This window comes from Pygoscelis adeliae, unplaced genomic scaffold (genome assembly GCF_000699105.1).
Source record: "Pygoscelis adeliae isolate BGI_AS28 unplaced genomic scaffold, ASM69910v1 Scaffold41, whole genome shotgun sequence".
NCBI lineage: Eukaryota > Metazoa > Chordata > Aves > Sphenisciformes > Spheniscidae > Pygoscelis > Pygoscelis adeliae.
The window spans coordinates 1,665,891-1,688,964 of NW_008824373.1; the positions used below are offsets into that span (position 1 = coordinate 1,665,891).

At 35.9% G+C, this 23,074-nt stretch overlaps 1 protein-coding gene across 4 annotated transcripts in view; it reads right to left on the reverse strand.

The window, feature by feature from the left end:
* Positions 1-23,074, reverse strand: part of EPHA7 (EPH receptor A7) — a 166,785-nt gene that overhangs the window by 35,298 nt on the left and 108,413 nt on the right. For 2 of the 4 annotated variants that reach the window (XM_009320131.1, XM_009320128.1), the window contains exons 6-7: positions 6,271-6,395; positions 2,678-2,846 (exon numbers count right to left, since the gene is read on the reverse strand). In XM_009320131.1, the coding sequence (XP_009318406.1) occupies positions 2,678-2,846; positions 6,271-6,395 (294 nt within the window). Of the gene's footprint in view, positions 1-2,672; positions 2,847-6,270; positions 6,396-23,074 lie in introns of all 4 variants that reach the window. The other 2 variants (XM_009320130.1, XM_009320129.1) reach the window with 1 other exon arrangement.

Here is a 23,074-nt window from a genome sequence, read left to right on the forward strand (position 1 = left end):
AATATCCTGCCTTTATAAAGCATTTTTACTTCATAATTTTGAAATTTTTACATAAATATGTATGCAATGCCCAATATGTACAATATGTGCAAATACAGTTATAAAATATGCATATTTTACATATCAGATACTATTAATATAATGGACATAGTTCCTCAAATATTGAAAAGTGGCCATGCAGTTTCTATTATAATTCAGAAACCGGAGAATAATACAAAAATCTACTTAATCAACAGCACCAACCAAAAGGTGCCAACCAGTTGAAGTGCCAGAAGAAATTCAGGTAGCCAACATGACTAGCTGACTGTGATGGTCACTATATATATTTTTACATATATATACATATATGTGTGTATATATATGTATACACACTCTCACTATATATATATTCTTAAAATACTTTGACATATTTAAAAGCTGCATTCGGAAATACACTGGACTAATGAGAAGCCAATGCCTCTTAACTGTAGCATAACACTGGTTTACGTCACCTGTACAGTACTTCACTTGAGCTATATTTCCTAAAAATGATCCAATAAAGGTCTTCCTTTAAAATGTTAACAAAAGATTAATTTGATTAGCCTGCAAGTTCTGATAAAACTATAAGTAAAGTATGAGAAACAAATGTTTTTGTGTAAAGCAATTCTAGAAGAATTTAATGGAATTTACTATCTTTTTACCAACATTTTAATGACTTCTGAAAACCACATATGGAAAATTGTGGATGCTTATCCTTGATGGGAATTATATTCTATAATGTCCTCTCAAGATAATGGAAAGTATGCCATTTTAAAAATTTTCTTTAATGAAAGCATAGGACATTTTATATGGCATGTCAAAACACAAAGCTGGCCTGTGATAAGAGAGAAATCTGCTGTGCATATTGGCCAAGTATGTCACTGGTTTATATGCTGGTTCTCATCACCTAAGTCAGAAAAAGGGTACGTGAGCATGGTCAGTGATGCATTTATTCTAGGATTTCCTAATCTTCCATACGTCGGCCAAACCCCAGTCAAGACTGTTTACCTCTGAAACTATCTTTGCTAATCTTAGCGGCTACCAGTATTGTACCAGCATACCAGTATGCTTACATTCAGTGTATAAAAAATACTCAGGTAATTAAGGAAATGTTGGGGAAATATTTTGGTCTACTAATTTTAAACCACTATAGACAATAAAGTATCTAATTAGCAGAAACTTATGACAGATTATGACAGACTTTTAATTTGTTTTCCAGAAATGTACTCAAAATAAGAAATTACTTCCGGCTGTACCTCAGGTTCCCATTCTGCAAAATGGGGATTCTGCTACTGACTCTTTCTAAAGCAGAACGCTATGGATGGAAAGCATGCTATCGGACACAGAGCTAATAATATTAGTAATGACAGTTTATTGCTGCTATTATGATAATTACTATTTCAATTATGTCTATTAGACGTGCTATTATTCATTATTGATAGTTTTCATATTCTGTGTGGAATCAAGGTGGAATCAAGTCCTAACTACTGTGTTTTAAGAATACCCACAAATTGTTCAGGTGACATCTGGCTGCAATTAATAAGATGCAATAGTGTGTGTCCGCACCTTAGATACGCTGCAGAAAGCGCAGAGAGCAGTTGGCATCCATACCCTTTGAACCTGTAGGCTATGTATCCTCAGCTCCAGATCTGGCTGACTTGCTGTCAGGCAAGTCGACCTGAAGCAAATGACCCAAAACAGAGTAACCAAATTTGGGTCTGCGGCAGAGCAGTGAAGCTGCCAGGGACACAGGCAGTTCCCGTGAATAGGCTCATGGCTGCCAGGTCTCAGTGATGCAAAAGTTTCTTTCCAAAGACCCAAAATGTGGAAGATTTTCTCTAAGCATGCATGCACATATCTACATTGGGGAGGAAAAAAGGTATCAGTGTGATTTTTAGACAAATAAGGGCACAAGATTGGTTTCAGCATCAAGGAAGGAGGAAGCTCTCCCAAAGTGGTATGCCTCTGCTGAGATGTCCCAGCCAGGTTCTCTGGTGTACTGTACGGAGAGAGTTTGTACTTCAGCTTCATACTTTCCTTTGTGAGGGTTTTTGAGAGGTTATTTTTTCTTTACACAGCTTACAACTTATTACATGAGCCTTAAAGAAACCTAGTATCTTTGAGACCTCTGTTTCTTTACTAAACCAAGTCAAAACTAGCCAATGAACTCAAAAGATGCTAAGGATGGACATACAGCTTAAACAAGACACACACATAAGCAAAACTATAGAGAGTTTTTTCAGGAAATCAAACAGGAAAAAAACGACCTGGAGAAGCCTCTGTGGGCTGAAATCTCTTCCCTCCTCTCCCCAGTTACAGAAGAATCTAGTAGAGCTCACCTCTATTCACTTCTCTTGTGGGGGGAAAGAGGTGTGTATTTGAATGGAAAAAAAAAATTTCTTTGTGTTAGAAGGACATCAGAGGAGAAGAACCTGATATGCTAAAAATCTTCTCCAGCTAATTATAAGAGTGTAATTTGTAGTTCTGTGGTAAAACAACTAATTGAAGTTCATCCTTCAAAATACAGTGACGAAAATCCACCTTCATGTAGAACTTCATTCTTTCTAGTTTTAATAATATTGCCTATGACTCTTTCCTTTCTTGTTTTACTTACTACTTCTACTGAAAGTGATAATTTCCTATAAATCTAATTGTTTACCCGTGGCTTCTTCTAGTGTGGCAACATCCAGTCTGGGGCTGTAATTTCCATAACCAGCAGCAGTAAAAGCACGAATCTGGAAAACATACACTGTTCCTGGCTTTAGGTTATTAATAGAAGCTGAAGTGGACTTGGTTTTCACTGTTGAATAGGTCCTCTCCCTTTGGTCCTGGAAACAGTAAGACAAAAGATTAAAAGACATTTACAGGTCAGATTTTATCATGGTTGCACATCAGCAACTGACAGCCAGCCTGGGTAGTTTATTTCAATTTGTTGAATGCTTTTTTCCCCAACATAAAAAACAAAGCGTACTCTGTGGAGTATTACAAAACACTGTCAATGCAATGAGGAGCTTTAAGTGTAACATAAAATTCAAATGAGATGCTTATGTTGTTACTCATAAAACATCCAGACATAAAATGATTGCTTCTTTGGCTCTGATTAAATTTTGTGAAATTTTGATGAGAAAATAGCTTGACCACATCTTTCCAGGAGATCTGCAGGGTCTAAACAGTTCAAGGACAAGAAAATCTGTTCTTTCATGGTCAGAACACCTTCCCTTGTTACCTTCGAATACCTTTAAAAAATACAATACTGCCAATGTATAACTGGCTGGATTTTGCACCAAATTCTGAGGTCCTTAACTCAGTTTTAACTTAGTTTTTTTTCTCTGTCTTTTAGTCTTTTCTCAGGTTTTGACTCCATGGCATCAAGAAGAACCCAGGGAAAGAAGCTCAGTATGACACCCCCCCAGATTTGAAGCAGTAAGATTAAAAACCCTATGAGTAATAACTCACTTTCAAATACTACAAAAGCTGTATCACAGATCATTACAGTATTCAAAAAGCTCTACTTATTCATCACATTTACTGATCCAGATTATCTTTCAGCATAGATATGTGCAGCCCTGTTGATTTTCAGTGGCAGATGCAACCCTGATTTGAAGGGCAGAAGAGATGAATTAACCAACCATCTGAATGCACCACATGACCAAAGAAGCATGAGCCGCACGAGGCAGTGCTAATGAGATGGATACAGAGGGAAGGAATAAATCTGTAACTCATTTCAATAGCACTTCGCCAGCTAAAAATGATGGAGGGCCTTCCCCTTCTCAGTCAGTAAAGCAGCAAAGACACTTTTGCTGAAATACAGGGTTAAATACAACATATATGAGTTCTTTTCTGAGACTCAGTACTGGCTTCTCCTGGGTCTTGCCCAGTCTGTCATTTGAGCAAGCCCGCCAGCTTGGCTAGCAACAATTTTTCATATTTTCTCCAAGAAGGTTTAAATCATCTATAAGTGAGGACCATGGTGGAATGTATGTTGGTATGTGAGAAAGAACAGGAATGCTTGAGAGATGAGAAACAAGTGTAAGGAAACCCTAAACAGTCAGGTTCAGGACTGTAAGCCACAGTGGAATTTCAGAGTTTGGGTTTTGATGCATACGAGGCTTATTTGAATTGCCAACAGTTCTTGCATTCAAAATAAATAAATAACAAAGAAATAAAAATAACCTGTGCTAGAAATCTCACAGGACAGGCTTACTTGGGAGGTTTCAGGCAGTTTCCATTCCAGCCCTAGCCAGAAGTGAGAGGTGAAAAAAACACTTATCAGAATATTTCAGAACCACAAAAATGTTTGATTTAATTTGGCTCTAAAAGGAGCTGAAGGTTCAGATCTTTTTTTTTCTCTTTTAAACTAATGGAACAAAACTTAAACTGCCTCTCTTGTTCTGGGCAAGAAGCTTATGAAGTACTTTTCAAGCGGAACTGCATTATTTTGGAAGGAAGGCAAGCATTTAGTATTTGTGTTGAAATTGTCTCACTGAATTAAAGGTATATAGTTCAGTTTATCTGTGACTGTTCGTAGGATGAGCTTCTTATTCTCTTTTATGAATTTCACTGTAGTAAGTATAATACTGGTAGGGTTCTTTCCATTACAAAAGAAGTTTAACGTCAGTTCTTGTCTTTGCAAACATAGGAAACTGGCAATGAAATTCTGCTGCGCATGTGAAGTAACATGAATATACAGGGAAAATAATAAAAGTCACATTCTAAAAGTTATTGTTTTATGAAAAGTCTAGTATCTGAGCATTTTTCTGTCATTTTCTGCTACCTATTTAAATTATTTATTTTATTGTAACAGATTAGAAATTACTCTGCATATTTAAAAAATAATGTTTTTGTTTGTAGTTTTGTTTTTTAAGTTTCTTTTGTGTGGAGAACAGTTTTGCCTTTGGTAAATATGTAAACTTTTTTTTTAATGTATGGACTTTGTGTGTGTGCACACACACACATGCTTGAGGAACAAAAATTATCTGCTAAAATCAATAAAATTCCCTTAAAAGAATTGTTTAGCTATTTGTACATATCTGGTAAGTTTTGTTATAAGAGTCATTAAAGTGAACAACTTAAACTGGGAGTTAGCATCACCAAATAAACATTTTATTCCCTTCCCAAATCATATAAAGATCTTTTGATAAGTATATTTGTGTAATTCAGCCCTTAAAATTAGATGTGACACTTGATATTAGATCCAATCTGGTCTGAATTTACCTAATTCTATGTTAGCTAGTAAGCTGACATGCTCTTTTTGATATAGAGATGCTATTACCTTGTTTGCAGAGATGAAATGTCTTCACAAGGGATCACAAAGGAGCTCCTTTGTTCATTTCTTTGCTTTTTAATTCTTTCTTTTTTTCTCCCAGAATGTTTCATAAAATTTAGGAATATGTCACGTGCTACCGTAAATTTCCCAGGGAATCTGGAGGAGCCACACTTAGTCTGGGTCCCATGACAAACATGTAGCTGCACAACCTGCCTTCACTCTGCTTTCATCCAGCTTACGGTTGCATGTGGCCCTACTTATATGCTTGTCAGAATTTTTTTATTCTAGAGTACTTCAAAGTTATCATGAATGAAGCCCTAGACACACTGAAATGAATGGCAAAACTCCAACTGACATCAATAAGATTGCAATTTCACTCTACCAGAAACAGAGATCACTTCATCTACTACTGAAAAGCAGCCCTCAATTCATTATTGTGTCGAAAGAACAAGTGAAAAATAAATCTCACAATGCTGGGACTTTTTAACAGGACAAATAAGGAATATTTATCAGCTGAAACTATAGGAAGTGCTTTGGAAGTTTTCAGATATCAAGAGGCCCAGCTCATAAGGAAATACCAAATGGAGTCAAGAGTTGTATTTGATCTATCATCTCAAGACTGGAGTTACAGTGACACAGAAGGAAATGAAACAAGCTTTATACACAATGTAGAAGAGACAGGAAAATGACAAATATCATGGTAAAACACCCAAGTCCAACTTAACAATAAAAAAAAAAAAGTGGAAAAAAGGGCAGATTTCAAGCAGATATTTCATTTTTAGGATACCAAAATACAATATATGGGACATATGATAACAATAATAATTGCAGGAATTTGCTAGGTATTAAAAATAAGCAAAATCACTGTGACTTTGAAGACACAGGATAGTTGATAGCTGATGGCTTTAACATTGTTCCACAATGCAGCAAGCCAACACGAAGCAAACAGCACATTGTTGTACATTACAGATAATCTTAGCACTTACTTTCTCATAATACTTGATTTCATATTCAGTAATGACTCCATTGGGATGTTCTGGTTCCTGCCAGGAAAGCTCCACGCTCCTCTGCAGCACTCTCTCTTTCATTACTCCACTAACTTGCGAGGGAGCTGTTTGGACAAGATGTGTCAATAAATAAAAAGCAAATTTGTTGGATGCCTAAAATCAAATGTCATTACTGATCCACCCCATGCTGAGCCACTTTCATTAAGGTAAAAGAAAGCACCTTTTCATAGTTCACAATTCAAAGCTAATGAATATTCAAGCAGGACCCTATTACTGTTCATAAACTTAGAATGGAAATTGAATTAAAGTGCAAAGAGCAAAAAGTGGCATTGTTCAAGTTAGTGCAAAACTGAGATTAATGGGATAGGAATAACAATTAAGCAAATTAATTCTGATTAAGATAGCAAGGTAGATTTTTAGACTGATGTATACTAAATCAAAAGTCTAAATATTTATTGCATATGTATCTGAAATGCACGTAAAAAATGTTTTAGAAACACAATCACATTTTAGGTTGATTTAATGTAACTGATTCCAATTTTGCTTTAAAAATAATCTGTTGCACTATCTGATTACGGCATGACTTGGTGATGTAAACAACTTTGTTAAGAGACTAAACCCCCTCTTTTTCATTAGTTCAAATCTTTCCAGGACATTCTCTCTTTAGAGCTGAAGTTTCCATATTTGGTCTTGGCATTTCTTGAAAGTGTGAGGCAATTTAAGAAGTAGAACTTATGAAACAAAGGGGACACTGTCTTCCTCCACCTCACTCTACAGACATAAATACATGCACGCTTGCACACGTGCACACATACACAGAGTTTCCTAATAAACATCACCCACAAACAAGCACCTTTTGAAATAAAAAAAAAAAGGTACAAGCATTATAGAGCCATTGACTCTCATTTAAAAATTTTTAAGAAATAATTTAATAAAATGTGAGAGACTGAAAAAGTAACTTGCTTTATCAGTTTATCTCATGTTTATCAAAAAAGAAAGAGACAGATTTTCTGCTGACATGCGGTTCCAAAGGAGGCCCAACATCACACTTTTCCTCAAACATACATACTGCCCATATGAATGTAGCACAGAAGTCCTGTAAAACCATAGCTCTTTAAAAAACAACTATGCCATTGGGACCATGCAGAACTTGATCTTCATAGAATCATAGAATAGCTTGGGTTGGAAGGGACCTCTAAAGGTCATCTAGTCCAACCCCCCTGCAACAAGCAGGGACATCTTCAACTAGATCAGGTTGCTCAGAGCCCCGTCCAACCTGACCTTGAATGTTTCCAGGGATGGGGCATCCACCACCTCTCTGGGCAACCTGTGCCAGTGTTTCACCACCCCCAGCATAAAAGGGTTCTCTTTCAATTCAATGGAAATAATTCAAGGGTGTAACACTGCTCATGCAAAAGATAGATAAAGAGATGGCTTGATCCTCAGCCCCCTGCAGTTAAAAGCAAAATGACATTTATGTATACAGGAACTTGGTCATATTCGGAGAGCAGAGTCAGACACAGGAAAGGAAATGAAAATTAGAGATAAATGTATTTATATCTTTTTAAGTATAGAATCTAGTGCTGATTCCATACTTGAATGTTTGAACAAAAATTCTAAAAAATCTAAATCTTTTTCTAGGTAAAGAAAAGAACAACCGTATTTCAGAACTGTATATAAAGCTTTCACTATGTAAAATGATGTACAGTCTTCAGATAAAACAGGATTCTTATGCCATGCAACAAGCAGGTGAACTTCACTTTCTCTTTTACCATTCACCTTAAGTCTAATTATAATAATTCCCATTCTAATATTCTTTAGCACACGCATTTTATTTAATTTAAAGAACATAGAAATAAAACATATAGAATGCACACTCCTGTAGCAATAAGGATAACAATATAATGATAAAGTAAAAAGATCTACAGCACAATCAAGACAATAATCCTCTAAAAAACCTTAAACTGTCATTGTTAACCTCTTATTTCAATTGTGAAGTTTCTAGCCTTTTTTATTATAACATGTATATTCATGTAGGTTTTTTAATTAAATTTGTTTACATTTCATTAGAGGCTCCAAGAGTCCATGAAAATTAGGGATTGAAACCATGCAAGATAATTTTCATTATGAACTATTATGTTGTATGTAATCAATATAATCGAAGTTGAAGACCCCTTAATGGAGGCTGCCTAACTGATAAAATCACAAAATTGTACCATGCAAACACCATGGATTGATACACCATTCCAAAGCCAGGATCTCTCTCTTCCGCTCTTCTTGCATTCTCTTTCTAAAAGCTTAGAGTATTTTCAGTCTCTAATTAGTGAAATATATTCTTTTTCGTAGCTAAGAGTCTGGAATGTACAAACTAATTTACTCTGTTTAGTTTTCTTTGCTGTGATTAACTAGTTGTCTTCTTTGTCTAAATGAGTACCACAGCATCCTGGCTGAATTTCAGAGAGGTCATTATGTTTCACGTATAATGTTCTCTCTCATCTAGATAAAAGTTTTCAAATTGCTAATTTTACATGTTTAGATGTCCAAAATTGTTAATGTTCATACTTATCACAAAACAATTTTATATTACCTAGGTCACTGGAGTTTGTTCTCAACATTTGCTGCCTTTTGTTTTAGCTTATCAAATTTTTTCGTTCTGTCGGTCATAGCATTCTTTTTTTTTAAGCAGTGAAGCAAAATGAACTTGCTTCCTCTGGTATCAGTTAACTCTGCGTATGTGGGGAAGGAACAGCGATGCAGAGAAGGAGGAACAGAGAAGGGGAAACATTTTAATCGGGGAAGTGAAATATACTATGTGAGATTCCTACTTAACATCTGTACAAAGTACACCACAAACAGGCATATTCCATTCTTAAGGAATTTCCACTCAAAACAAAATCTCAGTGATTTATCAACATTGCAAGACAGCATTCAAAACTCTTAAATAAATGCACTCCTAAATATATTTCCTGTCAATTAATATTATTTTCATTCAAGAACGGTCAGACTAAAAGCTGGTTTTGGTTTTGGGGTTTTTTGGTTGTGTTTTGGCTTTTTTTCCCCCCTAACTAAAAACATTGTGCTACTTTTCATTGGTAGACGAACCACATGAGGAAGAAGAGAAAGTCCAACCCTGAAGACTGTATATGTTGGTAGCTCTGAAGACAATTATGTTGTATATAATTCCCATACCACAAGATATTCCTAAAATGCAGTAAGTTACCTAAGCTTATTTTGTGTCCCCATGTTTGTCGGGGGAAGAAGGGAATCATCAAATCAGCTGAAGCCAGAGTATTCTCCTCTGGCAAGATACACCAGGCTGTTGTTACTGCAAGGAAATCTCTGTAAACTTGAGCAACCACGTAAGCCAATCTATTGACGTTAGTGGCTAGGTGTATATGCTATCTTTGTCCTGCCTTTTAGGTTGCATTTCTTGATCTGTGCTTAATGAGAGCGTACAGGTCAGAAGCGTTTTGTTCTTTATTCTAGTATAATAATTTCCTCCGTGTTGTCTCTGTGCCTTTCTTACAGACTGTTGTATTTGTTCTGGCTTCCTGACACCTTGTTTTAAACCTTTAGCCCATTTCTCATTGCCTACCCTTGTTAATTAACTAACAACCTATTTCTGGTTTTGAAACAACTATGTTTGAGCAAGCTTGAAAATTAGTTAAAGCATACAATTCATCCCTAAATACAAGATAAAATACGGTATTAAATCACAAAAAAAGATAACTATAAAAACAGAATTAAAAATATCTTTTTTTTCCCATTGGTGGTAGTAGTAGTAGTAGTAGTAATAATAATAATAATAATAATAATAAATAATAATAATAATTCAGGTATTTTTTTCTTTTAGTAATCTAGCTGTTGCCACTGCATCTATAACAAAGTTGTTCATGATGAAGACACTTCTTACAGCATTTCTAGACAACTAAGTACCCAGTCCTGAATGACTTGAGCATGCATAATCCCTACTGTATTACTTCAGGTTGCAAAGAAGCATCACTTGTCAGAATCATTATTTCCATAATATATTACACTGGGGGATACAGGCTGTTCAAAACACCATTTGCTATCACCTTTCTTTCTGATATACCTCATCTCTTTTTTTTCTCCTTCCTGAAAAAAACATCAAACACACACAGCCTCTCAGGGCTAACAGGCAGATGTACCTACACATGCATAAGAAAGTACTTTGAGAATGACAGGCCATCAGCACACTCATTCACCTTTTTTAAGTGCTTCAAATATACCATTCAGCAAAAGGAAAAAATTGATTTTTCACCAGGTTTCAACATCACAGCCACAGAGAAATATAACTCTGCTGGGCTTTACTGATAAAGCCTTCAGGTTATATAGATTTCAAGCTGGTCATCATTTTCAGATCAAGTTATTGAAAAACTTAAAACTCAGGTGTCAATTTTCCAAGGAAATATTCTGCTCCAGAGAGAATATTGCACCTGGTAGACTGATGTGTTACATCGATACTGCTAAGCCAAGCATATGGTATATTATTAATATGTGCAAATATTTATGTACAGAAAACTGTACTGATTGTTTTGGAAGGCATTGCTTTTAGTCCAGAGTCCTGTGAAAATGTTATAACATAATATTGCTCATGCCTTTAATCTCTATGCTTAGCTATTCTCTGGTTCTCATGCCTAACATTTCCCTTGATCCACAGTGTACTTTCCAAAAGACAAAGACAGATGCAAAATTAAATCTTTTGCACTTTGTATCATAAAAAAAAAAAAAGAAAAAACAGTACAAAATACTAAAACAAAACAATAAAAACTGAAAAATGAAAACATGTGAAGCTGGACTTTCACATATAAGAGGAATTAGGCATAATGCACCAATTGCTAGCACAAAATCAACTGGAACACCTTTTTATTGAAAAAAAGATAACTCAGCAAAAGAAACATACCTAGCTATTTCTCTGAGATTTCTTAAAATTCTGCATCTTGAATGTACCTCAACTCCATCAACAGCATCAGTCATGGAGACCTTTAATTTGATACTTTTAAAAAAGTCTCTATAGAAGCTGCATTCTGGGTGTTTAGTAGTTCATGTGTATAAAACGAACTACTAAAAATCCTCAGAAATAAGGGTTTCAATCCTGCAGTCCCACTTCATGCAGAAAGTTTCACAAACAAACATGAGTAAATGCTCCCAGCATTTACTCTATATCAATAAATGCTACCAGATCTATGTTTGCAATTCCAGTTTCATCATTTGTTATACAAAGACTAATGAATGAATGGGCTATCAGCCTTCCTTAACTATTTTTTATATTTCTTTATTTTATAATAGCAATAATGTGCTTAAGACAATCTGAGCTTTGCCTTGTACTTGCTGAAATCAACAGTAATACTCTCACTTTCATAGCATGGGACCGTTACAGCACTTCCCGAAGGACAAAAACTCTTGGCTTTTAGCCTCTTCCCTTTTCATATCACAAAGATATGCAGCAATCACTCAAAACCACCAGCTTTTCATACAGCAGAAAAGAGATCAATTTTTACATCCCTGTAAACCTGTATCTTAGGGCCCAACATAAGTTTTACATTACATGAAGCATTAACACCATTTTTCTGCGACGATGTTCTACAGCAGTTGGGAGGTGTTTTGAGTATTCAGCCTGAAGGGGACATTGCTAACAGATGCAAACCATGGAAAAACAGAGATATCAGCATCCCAACGGTTATAACCTACTCTATTATTTCTTTTTAAAATGTCTTCGCTGTCTCCTTTCTTGGCAAAAATCTTTGGATAACAGAGTTGCTTTGACTCTACATCTATTTTAAGTGAGACTGGAATCTGGCGTCTAACCAACAACAAACACAAAATGAACCCATGTATATATATATGAAAATAGTAGCAGAAAATTATACTGTTGTTAGCTCTCAAATGGTTGTTCAGGAAGAGAATACAAAACTCCCTATACTCTATTAACAATCCTGCACTAAGATTACCCAAATGGCACCCTTCTGCACTGGCTTGCATACTAATTTGCTCCCAAGAGAAAGTGTGCAAATGAAGTCATAACCTGACCTCCCACCGTGCTCTGGTTTACTCTGAAGGGAAACTTAGGCATCAGAATTGCTGAAATTACTAAATAAGAGTGGTAGACAAACAGATTATACACCTGAGGAATTGCAGCTACCGCTGTCAGGGGCCTGAGGTCAGCATGTGGCACCACACTGGTTTTTATGCTGTCTGAAGCAAGCACCTTGACAAGGTTCTGCAGGTACTGGGCAAATTTTAAGGCTTGACTGTGTAGATATTTCCCTTATTTGTTTATTCTGTTTCCTATTGTCCTGGTTTTGGCTGGGATAGAGTTAATTTTCTTCCTAGTAGCTGGTATAGTACTGTGTTTTGGATTTAGGATAAGAATAATGTTGGTAACACACTGATGTTTTAGTTGTTGCTGAGCAGTGCTTACACTAAGTCAAGGACTTTTCAGCTTCTCATACTGCCCTGCCAGTGAGGAGGCTGGAGGTGCACAAGAAGCTGGGAGGGGGCACAGCCAGGACAGCTGACCCCAACTGGCCAAAGGGATATTCCATACCATGTGATGTAATGCTGAACAAAAACTGGGGGGAGTTGGCCGGGGGTGCAGCTGCTGCTCAGGAACTGGCTGGGCAGTGTCAGCAGGTGGTGAGCAATTGCACTGTTCATCACTTGTTTCTTATATTCTTTTATCATTATTATTATTATTTTCCCTTCCTTTTCTGTCCTATTAAATTGTCTTTATCTCAACCGGTAAGTTTTACCTTTTTTCCAATTCTCTCCCCCATCCCACTGGAGGGGGAGTGAGCAAATGGCTGTGTGGTGTTTAGCTGCCTGCTGCGTTAAACCACAACACCCATAAATATACAAAGGCTTTGTGTGGGGGAAAAAAAAAATATTTTTATATATATATATATAAAAAAATTTAAAGCACCGTAATACGGCAGTGCTACTCAAGCCATGATAGAGATCTGCCACACCTTGTCCTTTGATTTCTCAGGAAAAAATGCCTACATTTCTCTTCATGTTTACACCAATATGTACAATAATTCTCATGTTATTTTGTATTCTAGTTCATGAAAAAAAACCCAACAAAACGAGAAAAGAATATGATAGCTCTTAAACTTAACATTATTAAATGGATAGATGGAAATTCATAAGACCTTCCTTTCTTGTTACAGTGTATTTCTCTCCCCTCAGTTAAGTCTCCACATGACAAAGCAGCCCATGATAAAAGGTTATTGAGTACCACTGTATTATGCCATTAGTACCCATTGCTTTGGATCAATGACAGAGAAACTCCCCACTGTGTTTACAAGCTGCAGCATTCAAAAAGAGACCCAAATAAATCAGATATTTTACACTAACAATATCCTACAGAGAAGCCATTTTAACTTCCTCTCTGACACACTTTACTTTCCGACTCATAAATATAACACCGTGTGCTCACAATGCTCTGTAAGCCAAGAGCAGAGGCACACAGCTCTCTGGGCCAGTTGGGGATGTCCTGAGTACATGGTAACAGGCAATGTAGTCAAGTAATACTTGACTGCATTACTCCATTACATTTTTTGCCATTGCTTTTGCAGTTGAGAAACTCTCAAATTACCTGCTGATCTACAGAGAGGAACAGAAGCAGTAGTTACCCAAATACTTTTGCAAATCAATTGATAAATGTAAGTAAAAAAATGAGGAAAAAAAATAAATACATTCTGATCTCCTCTAATATTATTAGGGGAGTTCTAAGAAAGCTTATGCTCAAATAGCATTCTTACCAAATATGTAGTGATTTATTAATTGCCCATATCTTTTATATATCTGATGCATTTAAAGTAGTTAATGGTTTGGTAATTCCTTCATCAAGCTCAAAACTCACCAGCTGGATCAGTTTTATATGCTGTCTACTCTGGCAAAATTCTGGGGAGGGAAACCAATAAAAAGAAAGAAAAAGGATTTACCAGAAAGAAATGAAACAGTTTAGAAAGATCAGGGTTGACAGTTTGTCTATCATGTTTTGTTTTTTTTCTGGTCAGAGTCTACGTCTAGACCCATACTGTGAACTCCCCTGTTTCTCCTGCCTGACATTTGGTACAAATATTGTTGTCATGTCTGTATCCCATTTCTTCCAAAAGTGGCGACTTGGGCATCAATCAGTGCTGAACGAATGCTGAGTTGCGTAACAAGTGACAATAGCGACTCCCAAGGTATCCACAACTCTTGCTTTGTGAATAAGTTTTGACATGTTAGGCACAAACCTGATTCTTACAAATGTGTTAGAGTAACAAACCAGCCTTACAAATAACAGAGAGGGGCTTTTGTTCTCCTGAAGCATTTGTTTTCCTTTGCAGAAGAAATATTTCTATGTTAATTAGATTTTCCTTTTGTCCTGCCTTCTTTTGCGATTCATCTTTCATAACTTTTTTTTTAGCAGAAACATCTGCCACCAGCCTTGCAGTAAATCCTTGGCACACAGGTATTATTCTTCATTAAAGAAAACAAAACACCACAAAACTCCCAAAGATGAGGATACTCTTTTCCCTGGTGGGCTACTCAGACACATTACGTTCTCCTTCTGTCTCCAGTCATCTCTGCTGGCAAGTGTCAATTACAGACACAGGTTTTAGGGAACAGAAGGATAAAGCACAATTTACAAATACTTTCCTCTGGAAGCAGACAGGTGTAATGACTGAGACTGTTTGCTGTAATTGAATTTCATGCTGTCATCTATTCAGTCACAAAAAGATGTCAGCTTCAAGGATGCTACTCATGGGAGAAAAAAACCCACAAAACCCTTAATACATTCTCATTGCTACTGTATAGCTAATATTGCCACCCTTGTTTGCCACAGGTTTGACTTGTCCGAAAGCAAAAGTTGCTTTTGCTGGAGGATATGAGGCAATTAGAACTGTGGGTTTGGAGGCCTACAGACTAGTACGATTATGTCTATTTAGCATAGTATGTCCAAGAGACAATTAAATGGATTCCAGTCCCATAACAAAACATTTTGTTTCAGACATAGCCAACAAAAATGTGGAAACAAAGTGCCATGCCAAAAAAATAAAAACAGTTGATCAAATATTAACAGAAAAGCATATAAATATTCTATAAAGATGTCAGCACAAAACAATAATTATCACTGTGCCAGAGGTTTGATGAAATTGATGCTTTCAAAGACATAATTGTTCAGTGGGGAAAAAATATTACTCTACTAACATTCCTAAAATGTGTACAACTTCTGTTCCAGCCTTCCAAATTCCTGTGAAATGCATTATAATGGCACTGCTAACGATGGGCATATTTCTGAAAGCAGCATGGGTGGTATTCCCAGGGAACGCAAGAAGAATTCCTTGCAAAAATGGCTTGCTTTTTTTTTTTTTTTTTTCACATTATGAGCCTGTACTTCTCCCAAAGAGCATTAAAACTCTAGAATTTAAGGAGATAGATAAATATCTGTCTGGGAATCTCTGCTACAGTGATAAATATCAGAAGCAACAAGCCTGAAGTTAATGACTATGCACAGGAGTGAAAGTCATGTTCATGAGAGGAAGGTCAGGCACAGCAGTCAGCCTATGACTCCCTCGGTCAGGGCTTGGGGAAGAAGCAGTTTCATTGACCAGAGTGAGGTCACCGCTGTGGAGAACTGCCACTGACATAAACATGATATTAAAAATTTCCCTTGAAGTATAAAAATTCATGTACATTCCAATAACTGAGAAAAAATCCATTTGATACAACGTTGATTGTCTCAAATGAAATAATTTTGGGAGTATGCACGAGCTGCTGAAAAAATACTGTCATGCAAAAACAGAAGGAAAACCCATTATCTTAGGTGGAACATATTTTGTAAAGTGAAGCTAGTTGATTAATTTGCATATACAACATAAATTAACACCTGCCTATTAAACAGCAAGAATTACTTTAGAGATAATGCACATACTTACTTAATAATAAAATACTCAAAATTTGTATGAAAATATCTTCAGTTTGTTTATATTTTCTCTTTTTTGCCACCAATTATATTAAAACTTGTAACAAGAATAACACATTTCTAGGACTTATGCAACTATATATGATAAATTGGTATGATTTTTAAAAAATGTATCCCTATCATCTATTACACAAACAGTAAACTCTAAATATAATTTCCAAAAGATATTATATATTCCTGACTTTGAGTAGACATTGGTTCCTAAATCTCCCTCTTTCTTAAAATAACCTTAGTTTTGGGGAGATTTTTTTTGTTATTTGAGAACATGCTATGGTTCAATGCTTCTTCAGCGCCTGCTCACCAGAAAACCTTGCACAAAGACTTGTCTGATGCAGAAACATATTAAACTGGAAAGACATCAATCATTTAATGAAAGAATTTACTACGTGGTTTTAAAAGCTGTACAGAATCATCATTTTTTACAGACTTTCTAGTGGCTTTACATCCCTGAATGCTATGAGGCTCTAAGGGAAACCTAAGTTCTACATCCAAAGGTTAACTTCTTGGAGATTTAGATTACGAAAATGTCAATTGCACAAATTATAAACCCATTTAGCTTTCTGATTAGTTCCTCTTTTAGCATAGCATTTAGGGCTCAATTCTGACCTCTTATCAATTACATTTTAGTTTAGCTGCATTGATTTTATCTAAGTTGTCCTTTCTTTATACCAATGGAAATAAGATCAGAATCAGGTCCTAAGGGTAAAGTAATTAAAAATGTAATTACCACAACTGATCATGCAACGTAGCTACATCATTAATTAGTTACAATTTTTTTTTAACAAAAAGATTAAAACTTTGCCAATTTCACAGAGGTAGGTTTCTGCTCTTTTATTTCAGAAATAGTTCTGGATGGGATCCAGACAATCTAAGTTAGGCAGCTGGGTGCACCGACCCTTTAGGCGACTACAGCTCTCCTAAATTAAGTGCTTAAGTTCCCCCAAATAGCTTTGCTCCATGTGACACAGAGGTACGTGCATTGGAAAGATCCAGAAAGAGATCCTGCCTGTTTAAACTGAGACCCATAAATTTGAAAACACCTCCATTTTAAGGCCTTTGAAAAACTTTCTCCACTGACTACATAGTGAATTTAGGCACTGATTTTAGGAGAAACAGATGACTTGGTACACCAAATAAACGTGATATGTAACATTTACATACTTTTTAGGTGAGGTAGACCCCATCTTCCTCACACACTATCTAGAATTTCTTCCTATCTCCTAAATTTTCCTTGTGAATTTAAGGACGTGTATTCTTTGATCCTTAAAGCACCTTAAGGTAATTAGCATGGAGTCTGCTCTGACTTACCTCTCATGCAAATCTTGTAGGATCCAAGTTTCTACATACAATAGTATAAATCTAATTCTTTATGAGCTTAGAGGTATTTTAGCAAGCTGCTAGCTAAATACTGTAACTACTTACATAACTCCAACTTCACAATCGTAGGGAATCAATTTAATGCTGAAAATATTCCTAAGTAGAATTGAAGAGTGAACTAACATTTTTATAGAAAAAAAAAAACAAACCACAAAACAACAAAACCAGAACAACAGCTTCTGGGTCTGATTCCCTTTCAATTTTTGATGGTGTGAATAAGTAGTGACTGCACTGACTCCTTTCATCCTGGATGTTTAATCAATATCCAGGACAAAGAAGATGAAAATAGAGCTCTTTGCAGTAACAGAAAACCATGCAACAGTTAGTCAGAAAGGTTAAACTTAAGAAAAAGATACAAAGCTCGTTCTGTTTTATTGCAGAACTACTCAATATGTTGGAAAAATAAGCAAAATTTCATAAGCATCCTTGAATAGTTTATTATGGTTCTATTTATCCTAAATAATAAACTTTAGATCTGATTCTCCATTCCCTCACTCATGGTGAAGGTATTGGGAGAGTGCAGGGTTGGTCTCTCTTTCACACTGCATGCAACATATGCTGTCCTGTTATGTAAAAGTATGGAAAAATGATGTCTACACATCTTAGGAGTCTTTCCAGGTTGTAAAGGATACAGCAAAAAGACAGTAAAACTAGAATGTCACAAAAGAAATTAAACGTGTCATAACCACAGCACTATCCTGTGTTTTAAAGAAAATTACTATTTTCCTACACAGACTGTGCAGATCATTTTTCAGTTACTATTTTTCAATGAGAGGCTCCAAGTCCATAGTAGAAATTATTGCTACCTATGCGTATATATAGCACAAAAGTTGTATTCACCACCAACATCAAAAGACTTCAATTTAGTGATTCCAAGGCACATCACCAGTAGAGCAACTCAATTTACATGAGTGAGCACAGTGTACAATATGGTTCATATTTAGATTAGCCAAACAATATGACATAATTTAGACCAATAATGTGTTAAACACCAGAATGTGCAAGGTTGCACACTATGTAAACAGAAACAGAAATAGGACTATATCCTTTGAATATTGGTCTGTTGCCTTATTTGTTTGAAAAAGCTCCAGTGTAATTCTTTATACTCATGAATGTATTATAATACACATATTAAGATGGATATACATCAGAATCATGAACATCAATAGATTGTTTCCTTAACAGCACTGGACTCAGCACTGCTTAGTGTATGAAATGAAAAAAATAAATTACTGGTACTGGAATTTCCCATGATAATAAGTATACTGAATGTTCATTACTTTCCCTTAAATGTGCATGTAAAAACTCTGCCTTAGAAAATAGCTATGCTAAAACACTTAGAAACTCCTCTCGACAGAAACAGAAATAGGACTATATCCTTTGAATATTGGTCTGTTGCCTTATTTGTTTGAAAAAGCTCCAGTGTAATTCTTTATACTCATGAATGTATTATAATACACATATTAAGATGGATATACATCAGAATCATGAACATCAATAGATCGTTTCCTTAACAGCACTGGACTCAGCACTGCTTAGTGTATGAAATGAAAAAAAATAAATTACTGGTACTGGAATTTCCCATGATAATAAATATACTGAATGTTCATTACTTTCCCTTAAATGTGCATGTAAAAACTCTGCCTTAGAAAATAGCTATGCTAAAACACTTAGAAACTCCTCTCGTGATCATTCAATGATAAAAATACTCAATCTCGTCATTACCTAGATACGGGTTTCTGTAGCTCTTTACGTGAGCCCCACTGAAAAAGGTGGAATTGATTAGTTACTTAACTAATCAAAGCTGTACTGCACACATGCTCAGGGATAATTAAAAAAGCAAAAAAATTTCCCCCTTTGTTCTGATTAGCCAACAGTGGTTGAATTAGTCATAAAATAAAGCCCGCAATGATAAGGGCGTGTCTTATTTTAAATGTCTACTTGAAGGATTTTTCTTTCTTTAACCTTGTAATTTCTCTAATCCAAACTACATTAAAGGTTTATGAAATACGCATGTAAAGTCAGATAATATAAAGACTCATGGCACTTTTATAATAACATTTGTATCCCACAGGAACGAATCAGAGCTTCATACATGCAGTATGTGTGCAGATTAAATAGGATAGATACCTTCAAACGGACATGATTGCAAACTGATTTTAGGAGTAGAGCACCTAACAGGCTTATCTTTATTAAAAGAGCGTTTACTATATATATATTGGCTGCATACATTGCAATGTTTAAGGTAGTGTACAATTTATCAATAAATACAATTCTCCTGATCTGAAGACAAATTTCACCCTTTCCCCAAGTGTGCAATACCTGCTTGGACTGATCCCATCTAATTTTGCACCTGAGATATTAAAATATAAGTCTAGTTTCCTTAAGGTCCTTTCAGTTAGTGGAGAAAGAGATCCTGCTGCTCATTTAGATCTTATGGAAAGCAAGTCTTAGGTGGGCCTTTAAGTTAGATTTTTTTTTTTCTCCAGGTGTGTCCTGAGATGGAACCTACATTATTTGAGTGGTAAGACGTTTTTCATGCTACATCTTTTGTAGGGTTTGGCTTTTTTTATTATTTTATTATCATTAATCAGTTTTAAATGGCTAGTCTAATATTTGTTTTCTGTGATAGAAATAGAGAGATGCTAATTTCTGGTATTTGTATCAATTTATTACCCATAGTTGGGAACTAGCCTCCCTAATTTAAACTCTTGAGTCTATGTAGTAGATGTCTAATGAAAAACTCTCCCAAGAAGAAATCTAATCAAGGAAAAGGGCTGCCCTAAAAGGTCTCCAGAGTGACATCCTATCTGGTACAGCTCAGGCACGCAGCTAGGGAGGCAGGACTTCCCTCTGAGGGACCTCAGAAGCATCTGCCACTCTTCAAGAGGTAAACGAGGCACGTCCTTTAAGGAGTCTGGTTTACTCAGAGCTTAAAATTTGTGTTGATACGGGATACACAGCAAAGTTTGGCAGATGGAGTCTACCACCTACCCACCTTTCTGCTGCAGTCATTAATTTTTCTCCAGGATCCCTAGAAACCACTTTCACCCCCTAGATACAAACAGACTTTTGAGTTTCTGCAATTAATTTCCACAAGATTGTATTCTATCAAACACACATTAAAGGTATGTAGATATACAGGATACATTAGGGTTGTGACTAATGCAGGTTTGTGAGGTGTAATATGCAAACAGCTAGCCAGCTGACCTACAGGACAACAGCCATACATATGTGTGTAAAGTGACGGAGCTTGGACTGAAGTTACAGGATCACCCAAAATTGCACTTAAACTCTACATTTTACTGTACAGCCAGTCTATTCAGATGACATACTCTAATGTCAAGTATGTACTTCTCCTCCCCTTTTTAACTCTGTGGTAAGCTGCTGGAAAAAGAATTCAAAAAATAAAAGACCTCATCAATATGGTATTTTAAAATACTTAGAATACATTTTTATAGGTATATATATTTAATAACAAGCTAGGTCTCAACCACCCCCACCCAAAAAAAGAAAACCAAACCAAGAAAGAAAATCCAAATCTGCAGCATTTTTACACAAGATGGATTCAATTAGTGTGATCTTATCCTATTTGCTCCTTTCTTTTAGTTTTCATACTAGTTCATAGCTCAGGGAATATGGCACAAAAAGGAAGAGGGAAGGGAAGGGAAGGGAAGGGAAGGGAAGGGAAGGGAAGGGAAGGGAAGGGATGTGGTTTTTTTCAATCAGTGCTTTCTTTCTGAGAAATCAGATGCTTGTATCTGCCTCACTGACTTTAACATGAAGAAAGCAAACTCTGGAAAAATTCTGGCCCAGCCCTGACTGTATAACAGCAAGTAAAGTGCCATGACTGGTCTTGAGTATTGGCTCAGTACTTCCAGAAGGTCAGGAATGCAAGCAGTTGGCTAGAGTTTAAAGGAAGCTTAACTGTTGGAAAAAAAAAAAAGCAAGCCATTTTAATGACTTACCAGAGTCTCAGAGCAGGTTAAGCTGTCTGCATAGATACAAACAATGACAATAAAAATGTTAGACTAAAGAAATTCTCCTACCTATAGAATATCAATGATTATCAGAGGAACTTTATCTTGTTCTTAACAAGTTGAATCATGCAAAAACAAGATCAATAAGGGAGGATGTCTTTAAAGCTCCACTGTTGCATAATGGAAATTACTTTGAAGAGCTGGCTGTGTGTTCATGGAGAGTTAGCAAACTGTCCCTGCAGGCGCTGGTGACACTAGGCAGCTCAAAATACAGTATTTCACTTGAAGCATATCTGACTCATTCTATTGGCATAAACATCACATGTTTAGCATTAACCGCTTTTACAATCTGCTTTATAAATATATTTTGCTTCCCTTTCCAACGGCTGTCTTCTCCTTTCTTTTGTTGCAAATATTTTTGCTTGTTACTTTTACCTCTGACAGTTTGACGGTTATTACCTTAAGACATTGCAGGTGTTCTTTAGTTCTTTTCAAAGAATCATCTAGGTACCTAAAGCCTTCAGCACATTAACAGGTGACTAATTTTTAATGGTGGACCTAAAAGAATAAAGTTCAAAGGCAGAAAATACAAATAAAAATAAAACGGTGACAGGAGCACTTAATATTTTTAAAAACCCAGTGGTACTATTTTTAAGGTGAAATGAAGAATAGTCTAATCACTGGCGCTTTATAACATGGCACTGCAACACTCAAGTTATAACAAATAGAACACACTACTCTCTTAATTAGGCTATTAATCAGCAGAGTGAAAGGTGGATCAACAGTGTTACCATTTGCTCCAGATACAGATTTCCAGATTGTCACTGGTTATCCAGACAGTGGCAGATTTGCAGAAATGCTGTTTTTGCTTAAACAGCACCCTTTGCCCCAGTCATTCTGGGACTGAAAGTAAATCTCCCTTCTTTCCTTTGTCTCCACAACAAAGTCCCTTTGCCAGGAATTAGGACTTTGGAAGATAATAATTTCATTTGAGAACCAAATTTATGAGTTTGAGGTTCAGAAATGTCCACTGGCCTGCATCAACTTTTCCTGGATAGAGCCACAGTCTTTTGTGAATGGAAGTTGAGATGGGCAAGCCTCTCTTTTTCTTTCCAAAATAATGCAGACAAGAGAAAAAGAAAGGTCAACCTTCTTCCTATATATCTGTTATCCTATTATCTCTTTGCTATGAACACCTGATAAGACTGATCTGAATTTTCGTCTCTACAGAATTCTACAGGTAGAATGAAGACCTCTACAGGTCTTCATTCCACCTTCTCATTTTGTCTGTACTGAAAAGTAAAAATAATGACAAAGTGTTTCTAGTATTGACTCAACTATCATTTATGTTATATTTCATGCACTTAAATGCACTCAAAGATTTAAAATAAAGTTGTGGAGTTTGAATAACAAAATGGTAGAGCTTAAT